This window comes from Ascaphus truei, chromosome 1 (genome assembly GCF_040206685.1).
Source record: "Ascaphus truei isolate aAscTru1 chromosome 1, aAscTru1.hap1, whole genome shotgun sequence".
In the NCBI taxonomy this organism is placed as follows: Eukaryota; Metazoa; Chordata; class Amphibia; order Anura; family Ascaphidae; genus Ascaphus; species Ascaphus truei.
The window spans coordinates 555,029,176-555,045,808 of NC_134483.1; the positions used below are offsets into that span (position 1 = coordinate 555,029,176).

The 16,633-nt window shown below is 47.6% G+C and overlaps 1 protein-coding gene across 1 annotated transcript in view; it reads right to left on the bottom strand.

Moving 5' to 3' along the window:
• LOC142466876 (pepsin A-like) overlaps positions 1 to 16,344 on the bottom strand; it is a 138,496-nt gene extending 122,152 nt beyond the window's left edge. Inside the window, exons 1-2 of the mRNA XM_075572477.1 lie at positions 16,201 to 16,344; positions 14,652 to 14,769 (exon numbers count right to left, since the gene is read on the bottom strand). Of these exons, the coding sequence (XP_075428592.1) occupies positions 14,652 to 14,769; positions 16,201 to 16,344 (262 nt within the window). The remainder of the gene's footprint in view (positions 1 to 14,651; positions 14,770 to 16,200) is intronic.
• Between the last annotated feature and the right edge of the window lie 289 nt (positions 16,345 to 16,633).

Consider the following 16,633-nt stretch of genomic DNA (forward strand, 5'->3'; position numbering starts at 1 on the left):
GAAAAAATGTTCAGCAAAGCTGCTGCCACTGTCTTGGCATCTATGGTGCCAAGCGCTACCGCCTCAAGGTACCGGGTGGCACAATCCACCACCGTGAGGATGTAGCGCTTCCCTGACCTGCTAGGAATCATAAGGGGTCCTACAAGGTCCATCGCTACTTTCTGGAAGGGTTCCCCTATTATTGGTAGGGTTTTCAGGGGTGCCTTCACATGGTCGCCCGCCTTTCCCACTCGCTGGCAGGCATCACAAGAGCGGCAGAAATTGCCCACATCTCGAGATGCCCCCGGCCAGTAGTAACGCAGCAATAACCGGGATTGTGTCCTGTTGACCCCCTGATGTCCCGCTAACGGAATAGAGTGAGCTACCCATAACAATTGCTGTCGGTACCCCTGGGGCACTACTAGCTGTCGCTTACCGGTCACCCCCTCCTCTATCCCTGGGTTCCCTTCTTCTCTATACCCTTATGCCATAGGCAGTGCTCAGTGCCTTACCCTGCTTGAAAGTCGGATGCCCGAAGTCTCACGCCGGCCAGGGTAGGGTCTGCCTTCACTGCCTCCCTAAACTGGGCTCCTAATTCTGGCCACCCCCCAGTCATGTCATTGTCCGGGGAATGGGGAAGGGTGAGAGGGAACAGTAATTCAGTCTGTGGTTGCAACTGATCCTGGCTTACCTCCCCGGGCTCCTCGGCGCCCTCCGCTAACGTTGGTCCCAAAGGCTGGGGGACTGGCGTCGCCGCCATGGCCACTGTCTGGCTCCGGGTAACTGCCGTCACTGCAGCGGGCTTGGGGTATCCCGGTCGTAGGTGCCGGTCATCGGTCCCAGATCGTTGCCCAAAAGAACTTCGGCATCCAAACCGGGTAAAATCCCCACCTCCCGCACACCCTGGCCCTCCCCCAATCCAAAAAGATTTTGGCCACTTGTAAGAAACGTGGCTCTCCGTTGGCCACAGTGATCTGCATCCCAGGGCCTGGGAGCAATTCCTCTGGTTGGACCATATCAGGTCGGACCAGGGTCACTGCAGCTCCTGAATCAAGCAAGCCGACTGCTTGCCGGTCACCGACTGTGACCGGGGTGAGATGTCTGCTTCGGCCGTCCGTCTGCTTCAGGTCTGCGCTGAGATGTCCTCCACTCCTGGCTGTAGGCACCGATGAAACCGGGACAGGTGTTGCATGGGACGTCTCGCTGGGAGTTGTTTCCATGACCGGTCCGGTCGCCTTGGTGGAAGCCATCCGCACGCCTGCTACCGCTCTTCGCAGCTGGGGTGCGTTGCCCCTGATGGGGTCCGCTGGAACGCAGAGGTTCCGGGCAGTCTGGTCTGATGTGACCAGTGCGGTTACAGTTGTAGCACCGGCGCTCGTGCCGGAGCTCCCCCGCCTTCTGTGGACTGCTGCCCGCAAGTGGCCTCTGAATCCATTGAGGGTATTAGCAGATTTCTTGGCCGTCGCCGCCGCTTTGGCTGGTGCCTTGGTGGGCATCAGGGCTTGGCTGGCCACATAGTCATCTGCTAGCCTCGCCGCCTCCTGGTAAGTCTTGGGCTTTTTGTCGTACACCCAAGCCCTCAACGCTGGCGGGCACTGTTGAATGAGCTGCTCCTGAAAGATGAGGCCCAGCAGGCGATGGTAAGTCCTGGCCTCATAGCCCTCCACCCAGCGTATCCCGTACAAAGCCATGCGGGTCACGTAGGTAACATAGGACTCATGGGGCTGCCTCTCTTCCTGTCGGAATTTACCACGGTAGGCTTCAGGGGTAAAACCGTACTGAAATAACAACAGTTCTTTCAGGTGGTCATAATCATCAGCATACTCCTCTGGAAGCACCATTATCGTCTGTTTAGCCATGCCGGACAGTAAGGGGTCCAAACGTGCAACCCTATGCTGGGGAAGCACTTTGTACCGCTGGCACTGCGTTTCAAAGTTCTTTGAGATACTGTCTATCTGGTCAGTGCCTTCCACGAACTTGGTGAGACTGTGCTGGTCCAGTTTGAGTTAATTTTTGCTGGGTTGGACAGGGGGGCAATAAGTGGGTCTGTTCACTGCCATAGTGATAAACTGCAGCCACTCCTCCAGTGTCCCTCTGTCACCCCACACAGTAATCAGTGCCAACATGTCAGGGGTGAACAAACTGGTAGCCGCAGCAACCAGTGCCCCTCCGGTTGTACTGGTCCCGGGAGGTGCACTCGTTCCCTCCTCGGGATTCTGCCACCCCGGCACTGGGTTCCTTCCCTGATCTCCGGACGACTGTACAAGAGCCGTATCATGTGGCTCTGCAAGCCGGGCTTCATAGTCACTGATTGCCGCTATCATGTCTGCAACCTCATGGGTCTCATAAGGCAGTCAATATTCACGGCACTTGTCCTTCAGCTGAGTTTGAGTCCTCAGGTGGGATGAGCCTTCCGCTTCACTCATAGTTCACGGTCGCAGCAGTGAGGTGGTGTTACAACTTGTGTTAACTGTTGCACTACTGTGTGTTCAATATTTTTAGTCCCAGGAACTCACAATTACTCTCGAGTTCCCACTATATCACAAAGTCCCACAGAACACTGTAATATAGGTTCAGTTCAATCCCGCCGCTGCCACCAGTTTTATTAATGCCTGTGACGGTAGCTTTGAAACAGGCTATAATAATACACCAAATAACTGGGTTGAACTGAACGAGGCTTAGATATAATAAAGTATATTTATTCCTTAAATAGGTGAACACAGCAATATAGTACAGTAACAAAGGTAGAAAATCACCCTAGATAGGGAAAAGAATGGCGGTGCACAGCGTGCCAACAGGTGCCTTGTGCATTCCAGAAGCAGGAAGAATAGCGGAAGCTGGTTGTCAATTTTCCATGCAAAAAAGTTGAATACACAGCAGTGAACAGCAAAGACAAATAGTTAAAAAGAAAAAATCATCTTAAGAAAGGACTCTGACGCGTTTCGTGCATCCACTGCACTTTGTCAAAGAGTGACCATTTTGACCATTATACAGGTTTACCCATCATACATTTCCTGGTTTTCCCAACAATAATAAAGTGCAATATCAAATAACAATTATTTCCCAAGAGAAGCAATTTATTCCACTTTGAGCACTGGCAGAGAAGAATCTTCTAAATCTATCTCTATAGTACAGTAACAAGCAAGAAAGGTAACACTTACGTTTTGGGTTGGGAAAATGAAGAAGTATTGGAAAGCAATTCTCCAGCAATCAGGTAACAATCAAGATGGTATTTGAAGACAATGGATACAGGGGTTACCACAGTTTATATCTCTTTGTAACCCTATCCTTAACATTGAGTACAGGCTATTGGATAACAATTACCTGTGTCCAATCTTTAACGTGGGAACACATTTTTTTTTTTTCAACTTTTTATTTTCATTGTTTTCCAAGCATACAGCGGTGTAAATACATTTTTTGGCCAATATTAGCTGAGGTTGCCACATAACTTGCTTATTCTCTTACACATAACACGTTGACTCAGGGGGGAAAGGGTTGCGCCACATCGGGGAAGACACATGTGGGAAATGGGGGGGGGGGAAGGGGTAACACAAAGGGGGGGGGCAGAGGTGGGGTAGGGGGGGATGGGGAGGGGGTGTTGACCCGTATTCCACAGCTTCTTGTAACTCCTCGAAACTCTCGGCTCACGCCGTGCAACCCAGTGTTGGGCTGTTCTTGCCACGTCCCCTCTCTGGTCTGTGTCTGGGGCTCGTACTCCCCCTATTACCGTCCGGAACACGTCGAAGGAGAACTCACCTTCCATTATTACAGCCAAATGGTGGCATTGCTCACCCCTGTGATGTCAGTCTGTACCAACCAGGGGAACCAGACTTTTTGGAAATTTGCGCCAGTGTCGTTGACCAAACTAGTCAACTTTTCCATCTGGCAAACAAACCAAATTCTATTCCGAATCTTTTCTAACGATGGAGTTGTATTTTGCTTCCACAATGCTGCTGTCTCACACCTCACCGCCGTCGCAAAATGAGCGATCAATTTGTTCCCCGCTCTTGACAGGCCCTCTAGTGGCCGATTCAGGAGAAATAGCCAGGGGTCTAGAGGAATTTCAAGGCCCAAGATCCTCTCCAGCCAATTCTGAATCTGTTCCCATATTGGGCGCAGTCGAGGGCAAGACCACAGCATGTGCAGCAGGTCTCCGGGCTCTCCACATTGTCTAGGGCACAAGGGGGAGTAACCCGCGACAAATTTTGATAATCTAACTGGGGTGAGATACCACCTCATTAACACCTTATATGAGTTCTCCTTCAATGTCGTGCAAATCGATGTTTTTGCTGTCGCCTCGAGTATGTCTGTCCAGTCTTCGTCCTCTAAAGTCTGTGGGAACACATTTTAATCCATGCCCCCTGCTAGTTAGCTCATGCGCACTAGGAACCTGGGGGTCTCATTTCTGTAGCGCCACATTTACATCAGGGACGCCGGCCAGTCTGCCAAATGGAATATCTGGCAGGATACCCTTTGTTGGAAGGTGTAAAATATGACACTCACAAACCCATCTAGTTTGAAGCGTCTCCGCCCTCAGGTAAACAGTGAGGGTGTCAAAATCCTTTGAACAGCACTTAGTCTCTAGACATTGGGTCTCCCCTCTGACCATCTGCTTCCCTTTGTGCAAAGGATTCTCTGCAGGATTTTATCCCTGCCTTGGGATACGACATTATATGTGAAACACCAACATATTAAAATATCCAGTTCTGTTGGGTTCAATGGGTCCAAACTGCCCAGTTCTCAATGCCGGAACTGGGACACCCTATGCTCCAAGTTTCAGCCTGATGAGACCTTCGGAACCGGAGATACACAAATACTACTTAAACTGTTTTCTATTTTAATACAAAAATCTCTGCTGTAAATTAAATCACAGTTTTTCACTAAATCCCCATTGAAAACAACAGGCTCCGCCGCCATAGACTTTCAATGGGAAACTGCCGACGTTGGCGGCTATGGGAATCCACTGCCATAGACTTTCAATGGGGCATCGCCGCCGTTGAAGTCTATTGGGTTTCTCCGCCATAGCCGGTCAATGGGAACCGGCCGCCATTGAAGTCTATGGGAAAAACTCCCGAACCTTTAAGGTGGTCCATACTCCGTTGGGTTGGTCAGAGAGTGTCAAGGATGGTTCTGCAGTCATGCCGGAGCAGTGACTACAGGTACCACAAACCCTCTCCCTCTGGACCCTCCTGAACCGGAGATATGGGCTCATGGTTTGTAGCTTTTCTGACTTAGTCGTTTTCTTGGGTTGCTTCTGCTGCCGCCATTGGAACCTATGGCGCGACCCGCTCTTCTCAGCACGACCCTTTCCGGGGGTCCTGGAATCGGGGACCCGGTGGTGGTCGATTGAGGGGGGAACTAGGGGCAAAAAGAATTTTATTTCTGGGTGCCCTAGAACCTGAGATTCCCATGCCACTTAACGTTGAACTTGACTAATCAGTGATCAAAGCTCTCTTTCAGAAAAAGTATCCGCTTTGCGGTTTGGACGGCAGCCAACTCGTTCCTGGAAAGCGCCGTCGAGGAATCTCCATTGAAGTCAAAGAGCCCATTGACTTACAATGGGAAACCGCCGCTCCTCCTCTCGGACGCCACCTGATGGTCTTCGAGGGAAACAGGTCCAAACAGCTAGATCCGCCATTGAATAGCATGGAGCTCCAATGGCGGCCTATGGGACCCTGCAAAATGGTGCCTGAAAAGGCGGGAAAATTACACAAAGGGCTATAATCACTAAATAACTATTAACCCTTGCCCTCCCGGATGGATCCCAGTGTGTGTGTGGTGCAGACACTGACATAATAATAAAGCATGGGACAAGGGGAACATACATTTTCATGATATAACAAGGTGCAAACCACATTCCTGGACCACAGTCCACTTAACCCCTTGTCTCCCTGGTGAGGTCAGGGGATGGCCATATGGGGTGCAACCCCTTTAATACCGGGCCACCCCCTTTCTCCCTCTACAGGGAATATTGCTAGTAATGAGTGAAATGCAACTTCTTATTCTATTTCCCATAACAAGAAGAATTAGGAAAGTTAAAGTGTAGATTTAGGGTTAGTGTTAAAATACACATATGCTTTGTCCACAGTAATTTGAGCTGGGACTTTCAGATCCTATGTATTGAGTGAGTCACTGTGTTACCAACTTTGATGCCAGAAGGTCTTCAAAGACATCGGACATGAAATCCACAGAGGATGCCATTGTCACAGGAGACCAATGCTTTTTACACCTTAATTACATGGATCCTTTGATTCAGCAAAGCAAGAGATAAAATAAATTGTCATTTATTTACACAATGAACATACATGCTTGATTTCACAAAATATTACGAAAAAGCACATACTAGGACGGAGTTAAACGAAATATTCCACTTCCAGAACGAAATCTTTGGAAATAGAGTCTCTGAGCACAATCTCCCAGGAGCAGGGATTGTGCATACGCAAAGCTGCAAAAACAGTCTTTGACTAGTGGTGCCGCTCGCAACCACTTTCTCTCCGCTGGGACTGCTCGCTTCGTTCTACCCTTGTAGAATTGGTTTGGAAGTTCTTAGTTCTTATGAACTCTTGAAGCTGGATAATAAATCTTGGTTACGATGTTTAATCTTTGTACCGCACAATGAATCTTGTTACATTGGATGAATCTCATCTCCCGATAGGCTGCAGGAATCTTTAAACTGTTAAAGCCCATATCTCTATCCTCTGCAGCCAATCGCTGAGTGGGAACTGAACAGCCAATCTATCCTCAGGTGTTGCCAGTAACGCCCAGCACCGGCAGGGGCTTCATAGTATGCCAAGGACATGCGCAAACTTTGCACATTCGCCGCTTAGCATACCAAACCAAGCCCACTTCTCTGGCACCAGGTCGTCTACTCCACCTGGACATCCGGACATCTGCTAGGATGTCAGTATTTATTTTTCCTCTGCCTCGCTTCACACCTTTAACAGTCGGAAACTTTTTAACTCCGGACTTTTTCAGACATGCTGGAACCATGCCAGCGTGATACCTTACACGTCCGGGGCTAAATTATGCATGACTCACTCACAGGAATTCCCTGCTATGCATCCCTAAAGTATGGTACTTATAATTAAGTGTTTCTGTTTTTGAATGAAAACCCACCTCGCCTATAATGTTAGTACAATTAAAAGAGGGGCCTTTCATTCATCAATTTTTATAAAACGTAATAAAAATTGCAGCATAACCTTTTTACTAGTTTTACCCCAGCAGTGCGCACAGCAAAATTCAGCGCTCTAGCACATTCCTAGCAACAGTTAGCTATACGCTATGTGCTAGGCTGCAAGCTGCTGCTTTTTTAAAACCTTTTTTACTTTGCGCGGTTACAGGGAACCTGGACACAATAATACATACAGTTTAACTCATGATATTGATATTGTCCTCTTATACCTAGTGGGACACACACAGACATTTGTAATACATTTACAATGTTGCAGCCACTATTGGGGCACAGAGCTAGCACTCTATAATTCCCCAATATGGCTCAGGGGCACCCAGCCAGGCATAATACATACCTTTATTTTCTGCCCTGAGTACCCCCTCACAGTCAAAGCCATTGTTTGCCCAGATTCAGAAGACTGGCATCGCTCTAATGAATCCCTAAGCCAATCCGATGATGAGATTCTAACGTCAGAAAATCAGCTGCAAATTTGAATGTAACAAAAGTCCACATTTTTGGGACCAAGTTCTCAAAAAGGAATGTAGCGGTCACGGCTGGGATTGCAAGCCAAATTTAGTTCCCGGTAAAGTGATTTCAGGACCTCCGGAGGAAAGAGAGCGGTGGTGTCAGGAACTTCATGCTGAATTGAGTTCCAGGATATTTCGGCTGAGTCATGGTCAACCAAAGACTTTTGTTTTATGTCTAATTCAGCTAGGAAAGTCTAGTTTTGTAGCCCAGACTCCCATTAAGTATGTCTTTCTTATGTATTTTGTGTTTCACTGTGTGTTTGCCTATTTTAAGTGAATTAACCACAATTTATTTAATCAACTTTCAATGATCAATGTTATGATCCCGGTATAAAGGTATAAAGGTGTAAATGCCTGGTCACCCATGACAGTCACAGGGTATGGGGACCTCTTGACCTATCCGGGAGGAATGGGAAGGGGAGACTACCAATACTAATGCTTCAGTGCTGAAGAATGTGGTAGATCTCAGAGACCGGTTAGAAATGCTTATAGGGTTGGCACAGGACAATCTCAGGGAGGCTCAGACCAAGCAGAATTCTTGGTATAATCAGAATTTCCATAGCAGAGAATTCATCGCTGGGCAGCAGGTGCTTGTTCTGAGGCACACTTGTCAGAACAAATTATTGGCTGCCTGGTCTGGACCATACACGGTACTCAGGAGGATGAATGAGTGCAACTATGTTGTACAGTTCGATGGAGAGAAAGGTAGAAATAGGACTTATCATATTAATATGCTTAAGGAGTATTTTACACAGTGTGGCATCAGTGATGGCTATCTGTAGCCCACCGATGGGGGACCTGGTGAGCAATGCTCTGCCTAACCTCCTAGGGGAATCTAGGCAAGGGGGAACAGTTTTAGATAGGGTCACAGCTCAGTGCACAGCATATAGTGCAGGCAAAAGCTATGTTAGTGCAGCATAGTGTCCTGGTCACGTATAAGCCAGGTAGGACAAATATCACTGACCATCTAGTGGATACTGGTGATCAGAGACCTCTGCATAAGCATGCCTATCAGGTATCAGCAGAGGTGAAGGGCAGTATAGAGAGGGAAGTAGAGGAGATGCTGGTCTTAGGGGTAATTGTACCGCCCCAAAGCCCTTGGGCTTGTACGGTAGTCCTTGTACCTAAGAAGAATGGGACCATCCGCTTCTGTCTGGACTACCAGCAGCTCAATGCGGGAACGGCATCAGATGCTTATCCCATGCTCTGCAAGGACGAGCTGTTATATGAGCTCACAGGGGAAAATTATCTGACTAATATGGCTGACTAATATGGATCTGAGCAAAGGGTATTGGAAGATCCCACTGACCAAGGAGACTACGGAGAAGTCAGCATTCATTACTCCAAGTGGCCTCTATGTATTTCTAGTGATGCCATTTGGGATGAAGAATGCAAGGGCATACCTGGACAACATTGCAATGTTTAGCGGGATGTGGGGCAGTCACCTAGTTCATGTAGCAGTGGTGCTGATCAGAATTAGGGAAGCAGGGCTCACATTGAAACCCACCGAGTGTTTAGTAGGTATGGAAAATGTTTTGGCCTAGGGCACAGGGTGGGCGAAGGACACCTCTAGCCTGAACCAGCTAAGGTTGAAACTACAGTGCAGTGGCCTATCCCCAAATCCAAGACGCAGGTTAGGCTTTTATAGGCACCGCTGGCTACTATAGGAAGTTTGTCCCACAGTACAGCGCCGTGGCTAAACCTTTGACAGATCTGACACAGAAGCGACTACCTAGTAGCCATGTCTCCTGTCTGTGAAACTGTAACACGTAGCTCACCATAAACGAAGCGCGACCGCGGTGCTGAGGTAGGGAATTGGTTAACGCCGTCCCACAGCCACGCGGGCGCGCCTAGGATGTAGAGTAGTCATTCAAGCCTGGTCAGGATTACAGATTGGAGAATAGTCAAAGTACTTGCCAGGTTCAGGAGTGGAGAGTTGCGGATCGTTGGAGTACTTAGCCAAGGTCATGACTGGAGACAGGAGAATAGTCGTTCATAGCCGGATAAGGAGAGGAGAGGTGCGGAATCCAAAAGACAAGCAAGGTAGGAAACAAGAGGTTAATCAGCAAGGCAAGGCAAGACAAGGTCACAAGAACTAGAATGCAGCAAGGCACGGCGTCACACTAGACTGTGCTCAGCAAAGAATGAGAGCAGACAGAAGGTATATAAAGGCAGAGCCTCCAATAGCCAGCCAGGGCAGACCCAGGAAGTAAGCACTGATAGGCTGCTGGTGCACACGTGTGTGCCCTATGATGCAGCCTAATCGGGCATGGGGGCGCAACTACTCGCGTGCCATCCTGCGCATGTCACGGAGGTCAGGGGGCGGGGCCTGGAGCTTGTGTCACTCCCACGCCGATTCTGAATGATCTTAGGACAAGAGGGGGCAGGACCAATCGCGCGCTGACCTGCGCGTGTCACGGAGGTCAGGGGGCGGAGCCGAGAGCGCGCGTCACTTTCACGCCGGTCCTCTCCATCACCAGAGCAGGGCGGGGCTTGGACTACACATCAGCAGGGATGCTGGCCAAACGCACCCATCGTGCGTCAGAGTGGGGGGTGGAGTCCAAATCCACCAACGGGGATCAGGCCATGCAAGGTCCACACGCACGTACTGGGACCACATGACCGCGCATCCTGAGTGTCCATCACAGAAGGCTTGTTGGGGTGAGGAGACGGTCTGCGACCGCCAGGATGGCGAATCCTCACAGAAATAGTGTTTTAGACACTCAAGACAGCGCTAGCCAGCGCACTCATCCTAGCAGCTCTTGACTATGCAAAAAGATTTTTGGTGCAGACTGATGCCTCCGATTACGGTATCGGTGCTGTACTCAGTCAAGTGGGGGAGGGGAGGGCATCCTGCGGTGTACCTGAGCTGAAAGTTTCTGCTCAGGGAGGTGGCTAATGCCACAGTTGAAAAATCCCGAAGCAAGCACTAGCCACTGAGTATAGCTGTCTACTCTTTTGTAAGTAGGCCTTTTTCTGGGAGATAAGGGGTCTCGTCCTTGGATGCTGCACAATGGTTTTGTGTTTCTTCCATTTTGCTTAGAAGGATCAACGCAGCCCAAGTTAAACATTCTGTCGAACATTTGGACTACTATCCAAATTGCAGGAGTATGACAATACCCTCTGGACTTTTATTGGTACCACATCTTCTCATTTTTCAAGCGCCGGGAATTGCATTTCCTTATCCCATTTATGTTGTAACAAGTACACTAGAGAATACTTGTATGTGAGGTTCCCCAGGCAGCAATCACTTTGAATGTCTTCATTTAGGAATCACTGTGTATATTTTCACTACTATAATAGATCATATCAATTTGTCACAAGTAGAGCACATTTAGAATAGTTACAGCGCTAGGTTTATGCACATTAGTTAGATTTATTTGTCACAGATAGATTTTCACGCCAGAACAATCCCAGCGAAACAACAACCTCAAGACGTGACAGGCCAGTTAATCCACCGGACGATGCGAGCATAACCAAGCCTGCAACTTAAGTGGGGTGGTGTGACGGTGAAGGGGTTAACCAGGCTCATCAATAAAGGTCAAGCCCATTTGGTTAACCCTGACCTGTGTGTTGGGGTCCTGGAGATTCAGCTCTGGGACCCAGATGTCGGAAATGTATTACTGAGACTGAATACCAATCTTGCGACATTAAAGATGTATGTGTCTTTTGCCTTTACTGGGGTGCTGTGATCGGTAGATTTCTAGGCTGTACGTTTCAAGGTGGGCTTGTTAGAGAAAGTCTTTACAGAATGTGTCTATGTATCAGGGTTCCAAAGTTATGGGATACCCCAAAAGTTGTATCCGCTATTACGACTCACTGCCAGGATCCCTGCTGCAGCATCAACTAGACAAGGTAAATGGGTATGAAGGGGTTAAACTATATCTGCAGCTATACACAGAATCCCTAGTGTAGCAGGGGTTCCCCAGTATAGCAGAGGTTCCCAGATACATACACAGGTATCCTGAACCTAGTGTAGGGGTTCAGGGGATGCTCCAGCTTAGTGTTAAAGCTGAGCAGGTTTTACAGTGTCTAAAAGTTTTAAAAGTTATTTTCCTAATGAGTGCTAAGAATGAGGCTAGTGAATGTAGGGAATATATACACTCACTCCATTCCTGACACCAGAATAGGAACTCACATATTTTAGCACACAGAAAACAGGACACAGTATATTTTATTAAATGGTTATATTTTTAATAGGTATATGTATTTATAACCTGTATATGAACTTATTTTCAACTGGTCTCAGCTGTTGGAGGATAGTGGCTCCTCCTTACCAGGGTTTAAGCTCACCCCTCCCCATTTACCAAGTCAGCAGGTGTTTTTCATTCTACTGGATATAGATCTAATGTTGGTCTTTCTCCCTCCTAATATAGGTACAGTACATGAGAATTTTAATTCTAATAGAGGTATATTAGTATTTTATCTGGTAGTGTTAGGCTCTGCAAACTGGGTCTGCCTTGACATGGCTTGCAGGCTTACGATGCTTTGGCCAAAGGGTTAAACTAAATTACCATTTTTCAAGATAATATATAAGTATTTTACTGTGTATTTTTGTCATATTGGATGTAGCATTGGGCTTCTCTGTCGCTTGTTGTATGAACTGAAGGATTTCCAAGTCATGGATTCCGGAAAAACCAGATGGCTACCAAGCTTGGTGCGTCTGTGTCTGTGCAGAGTTCATACATGAAAGCCTCAGGGATGCCATGTCTACCCGCAACCCCCCCACAAGCCCTAAACACCAACCAAGGGCCACATACCCCCTTCACCAACCCCCGCTAGCCACAATAAACCTGGCATGGGTGGTTAACCCCTTCATTGCCTTAGCAGTTAGCCGCTAAAGTAATGAAGTGTCTGTAAATGCATTTTTCCTGCATCGGATGCATGCCGGGGGTCTCAAGTGCTGGTATTAATGGGTATCAGCTATGGAGACACTCACCCCCCCCCCCCCCCCTGGTTCTGGGGTTCTTGGGCATATACCAGGGGACTCAAATGTAATTAATTCCCCTGTACGGTCTTACTATTCTGGTCTGTGCTGAAACAGGAAAAACTCCGCTGCTTGACATTCCTGGAATAGTAAAGTCACACATACATTCACATTGAAATTACAGTGTTTCTTCCATGATTGGGCTGCAGAGCTGACAGTTCATAATTTCCCAATATGGCTCAGGGGCACCCAGCCAGGCATAATACCTATATTATTGGCCCGGGTACCCCCTCACTGTCACAGTGTGTTATACGGTTACTGTACACACTGTGACTATTATACTGTGTGTTATACTGTAACTGTGTTTAATACTGTCTATTATACTGTGTGTTATCCTGTGACTGTGTGGTATACAGGGTGTTATACTGTGACTGTGTGTTATACTGTCGTTATACTGGGAGTGTGTGTTATACTGTGTGTTATACTGGGAGTGTGTGTTATACTGTTACTGTACACACTGTGACTGTGTACTATACTGTGTTTTATATTGTGACTGTACATACAGTACTATGACTTTGTGTTATACTGTGACTGTGTGTTATACTGTGTGTTATACTGTGACTGTGTGTTATACTGTGTGTTATACTGTGACTGTTCGTAATATGACTATGTTATACTGTGACTGTATGCACTCTGAATGTGTTTTATAGTTTGACTGTGTATTATACTGTACTGTGTGTTTTACTGTGTGTTATACTGTGACTGTGTGTTATTATTTGACTGTACGCACTGTGACAATGTGTTATACTGTTATTGTGTATTATTCTGTGACTGTATGCATTGTGGCTGTGTGTTATACTGCGTGTTATACTGTGACTGCGTGTTATACTGTGACTGCGTGTTATACTGTGACTGCGTGTTATAATGTGACTGCGTGTTATACTGTGACTGCGTGTTATACTGTGACTGCGTGTTATACTGTGACTGCGTGTTATACTGTGACTGCGTGTTATACTGTGACTGAGTGTTATACTGTGACATCGTGTTATACTGTGACTGCGTGTTATACTGTTACTGCGTGTTATACTGTTACTGCGTGTTATACTGTTACTGCGTGTTATACTGTGACTGCGTGTTATACTGTGACTACGTGTTATACTGTGACTGCGTGTTATACCGTGACTGCGTGTTATACCGTGACTGCGTGTTATACCGTGACTGCGTGTTATAATGTGACTGCGTGTTATACCGTGACTGCGTGTTATACCGTGACTGCGTGTTATACCGTGACTGCGTGTTATACCGTGACTGCGTGTTATACCGTGACTGCGTGTTATACCGTGACTGTGTGTTATACCGTGACTGCGTGTTATACCGTGACTGAGTGTTATACCGTGACATCGTGTTATACCGTGACTGCGTGTTATACCGTGACTGCGTGTTATACCGTGACTGCGTGTTATACCGTGACTGCGTGTTATACCGTGACTGCGTGTTATACCGTGACTGCGTGTTATACCGTGACTGCGTGTTATAACGTGACTGCGTGTTATAACGTGACTGCGTGTTATACCGTGACTGCGTGTTATACCGTGACTGCGTGTTATACCGTGACTGCGTGTTATACCGTGACTGCGTGTTATACCGTGACTGAGTGTTATACCGTGACTGCGTGTTATACCGTGACTGCGTGTTATAACGTGACTGCGTGTTATAACGTGACTGCGTGTTATACCGTGACTGCGTGTTATACCGTGACTGCGTGTTATACCGTGACTGCGTGTTATACCGTGACTGCGTGTTATACCGTGACTGAGTGTTATACCGTGACTGAGTGTTATACCGTGACTGCGTGTTATACCGTGACTGCGTGTTATACCGTGACTGCGTGTTATACCGTGACTGCGTGTTATACCGTGACTGCGTGTTATACCGTGACTGCGTGTTATACCGTGACTGCGTGTTATACCGTGACTGCGTGTTATACCGTGACTGCGTGGGTTACATTCTATCGTTGTGATTCGGGTGAGATTATACAGATACTCACTGCATGCTGCACTGGAGCAGGACACTGAGGGAACCCACAGGTTTGCAGATCCTGTATCAAACACTACATTGAATTCTTGAGGTGGTGTTCCAATATATATAGTACCAAAATATTCATTCTGTCAAACCAAAAAAAAAGCATCAGGTCTGATATTAAAATGTGACATTAAAATCAAATAATAATGTGCCGCATGTTTTAAGTGCACTAAAGTAATAAAGTGCAGAACCTTCCATCATGCATTATCATTATCATATTTAGTTTATCCAAAAGCATTACACTACTTTGTGGCCTATGCACTAAAAATCAACATTTTTTTTTAAAAATCGCTATTTTTGGCAGTGTTGCTATCACGGTATGCAGAAATGCCCGAATACCAGTGATAGGAACATTTGCAAAAATGTCGAGTAGCCGGCACCGAGATGATCATCCCTCCAAAAAGGGCTCGCCCGTTCTTTCTGCGAGACGTCTCTATGTGCGCAAATCTCGCCTGGAAAAAAGTATTTTTAATTAAAATATTATGCCTAGTGTAGATGAGCAGGGGGTCTCCGGAGAAGAACTGCATTGGTTTCAGATTCGGAGACCCCCTGCTTCCCAAGATACAGGACCTGGTATGGGGTGCCGGTATCTCCTGTGCATTTATTCCCATGGTCACATGACGCAGGACATTTAAATGAATAGGAGATACCGGCACCCCATAACGGGGCCTCTATCTTGGGAAGCAGGGGATCCCTGAGGCTGAAATCAAAGCGGGTCAGATCAGGAGACCCGCTGCTCAGACCCCCTGCTCCTGCACACTATTAATAAAAATTACATTAAAGCAGCTTCATTTCCTTAGCGGATAACCGCTAAGGAAAAGAAGGGGTTAAACACCAGTGCTATGTTTATTGTGGGTAGCGGGGGTTGTGAAGGTGGTATTTGGTCCTTGATGGTTGTTTTGGCCTTTTGGGGGGGTTGCAGGTGGCGTTAACCCCTGCATAACCTTAGCAGTTAATACTATAACGGTAGCATCGGACAGGGTCATGATATACACACAAAAAATACTTCACTGGGTTGAACTGAATACGACTAAGATATAATAAAGAAAGTTTATTCCCTGAAGAAGGAGAACACACCGGATTATACAATTAATGCACAAGATATGAACGCTTACTTAGGGTTTGGGAAATGAAGCAGTCAGGAACGGGACTGGCAATTCATTCAGGATCCAAAACGAAGTCACAACGAAGAACACTAACACTAACACTGGACATAGGGCTGACACTCATTTAAATAGGGTTTGAGTCCTATACCTTCATGGGATTTCAACACACTGGCATGTCTCTGTACCAGCGAGAGACCAGCTAACAAGCACAGACCGTTGCTTCTCCGTCAAACCAGTCTGGGAAAGAGCTATGTCACTATCCTGTAGGGACCCTACCGGCCCTGGCCCTGTGCCCAACTGTAGCTGCTCTGCTATACCTATGCCTCTCCTCCCTGGCTCTAGGGCAGTCCCCACCCCGAGTGGCATTACTTCTGGATTCCAGAAACCACCTGGGATGCTGACCACTACCCTCTCCTGAGCCTCCTTGGACAAGGCAATACCCCAGTACTCTGTACTGGGGATCCTGGTACCCAGATGCTTTGCTCCTGCCCTTTCAAAACTGAAGGCCAGGAAGTAAGCACCTGATACCACCACTGCTGCTAGGGCCAGCATCACTCCTCTCCCCTCCACTGTGCTGCCCTTCCTCCTTGTAGCTACCCTTGGCTGCGCTGGGGACAGAACCCTCTCCTGTACCCCCCTAGCCCTGGATACTGCTCCTGGCTGCCTACCTCCCCACAGCCCTACCTCTGGGAACCCTGGGGAATCTGTCATGGGGGTTGCTCCTGGTATGTCAGAACAAGGAACCTCCTGCCTTCCTAGTCATCCCTAGGTTCTACCAGCTGCCTGACACCCCACTGACCTCCTATCTCCCCCTGCTCCACAGTGTCTCCCTCTCTAGCCT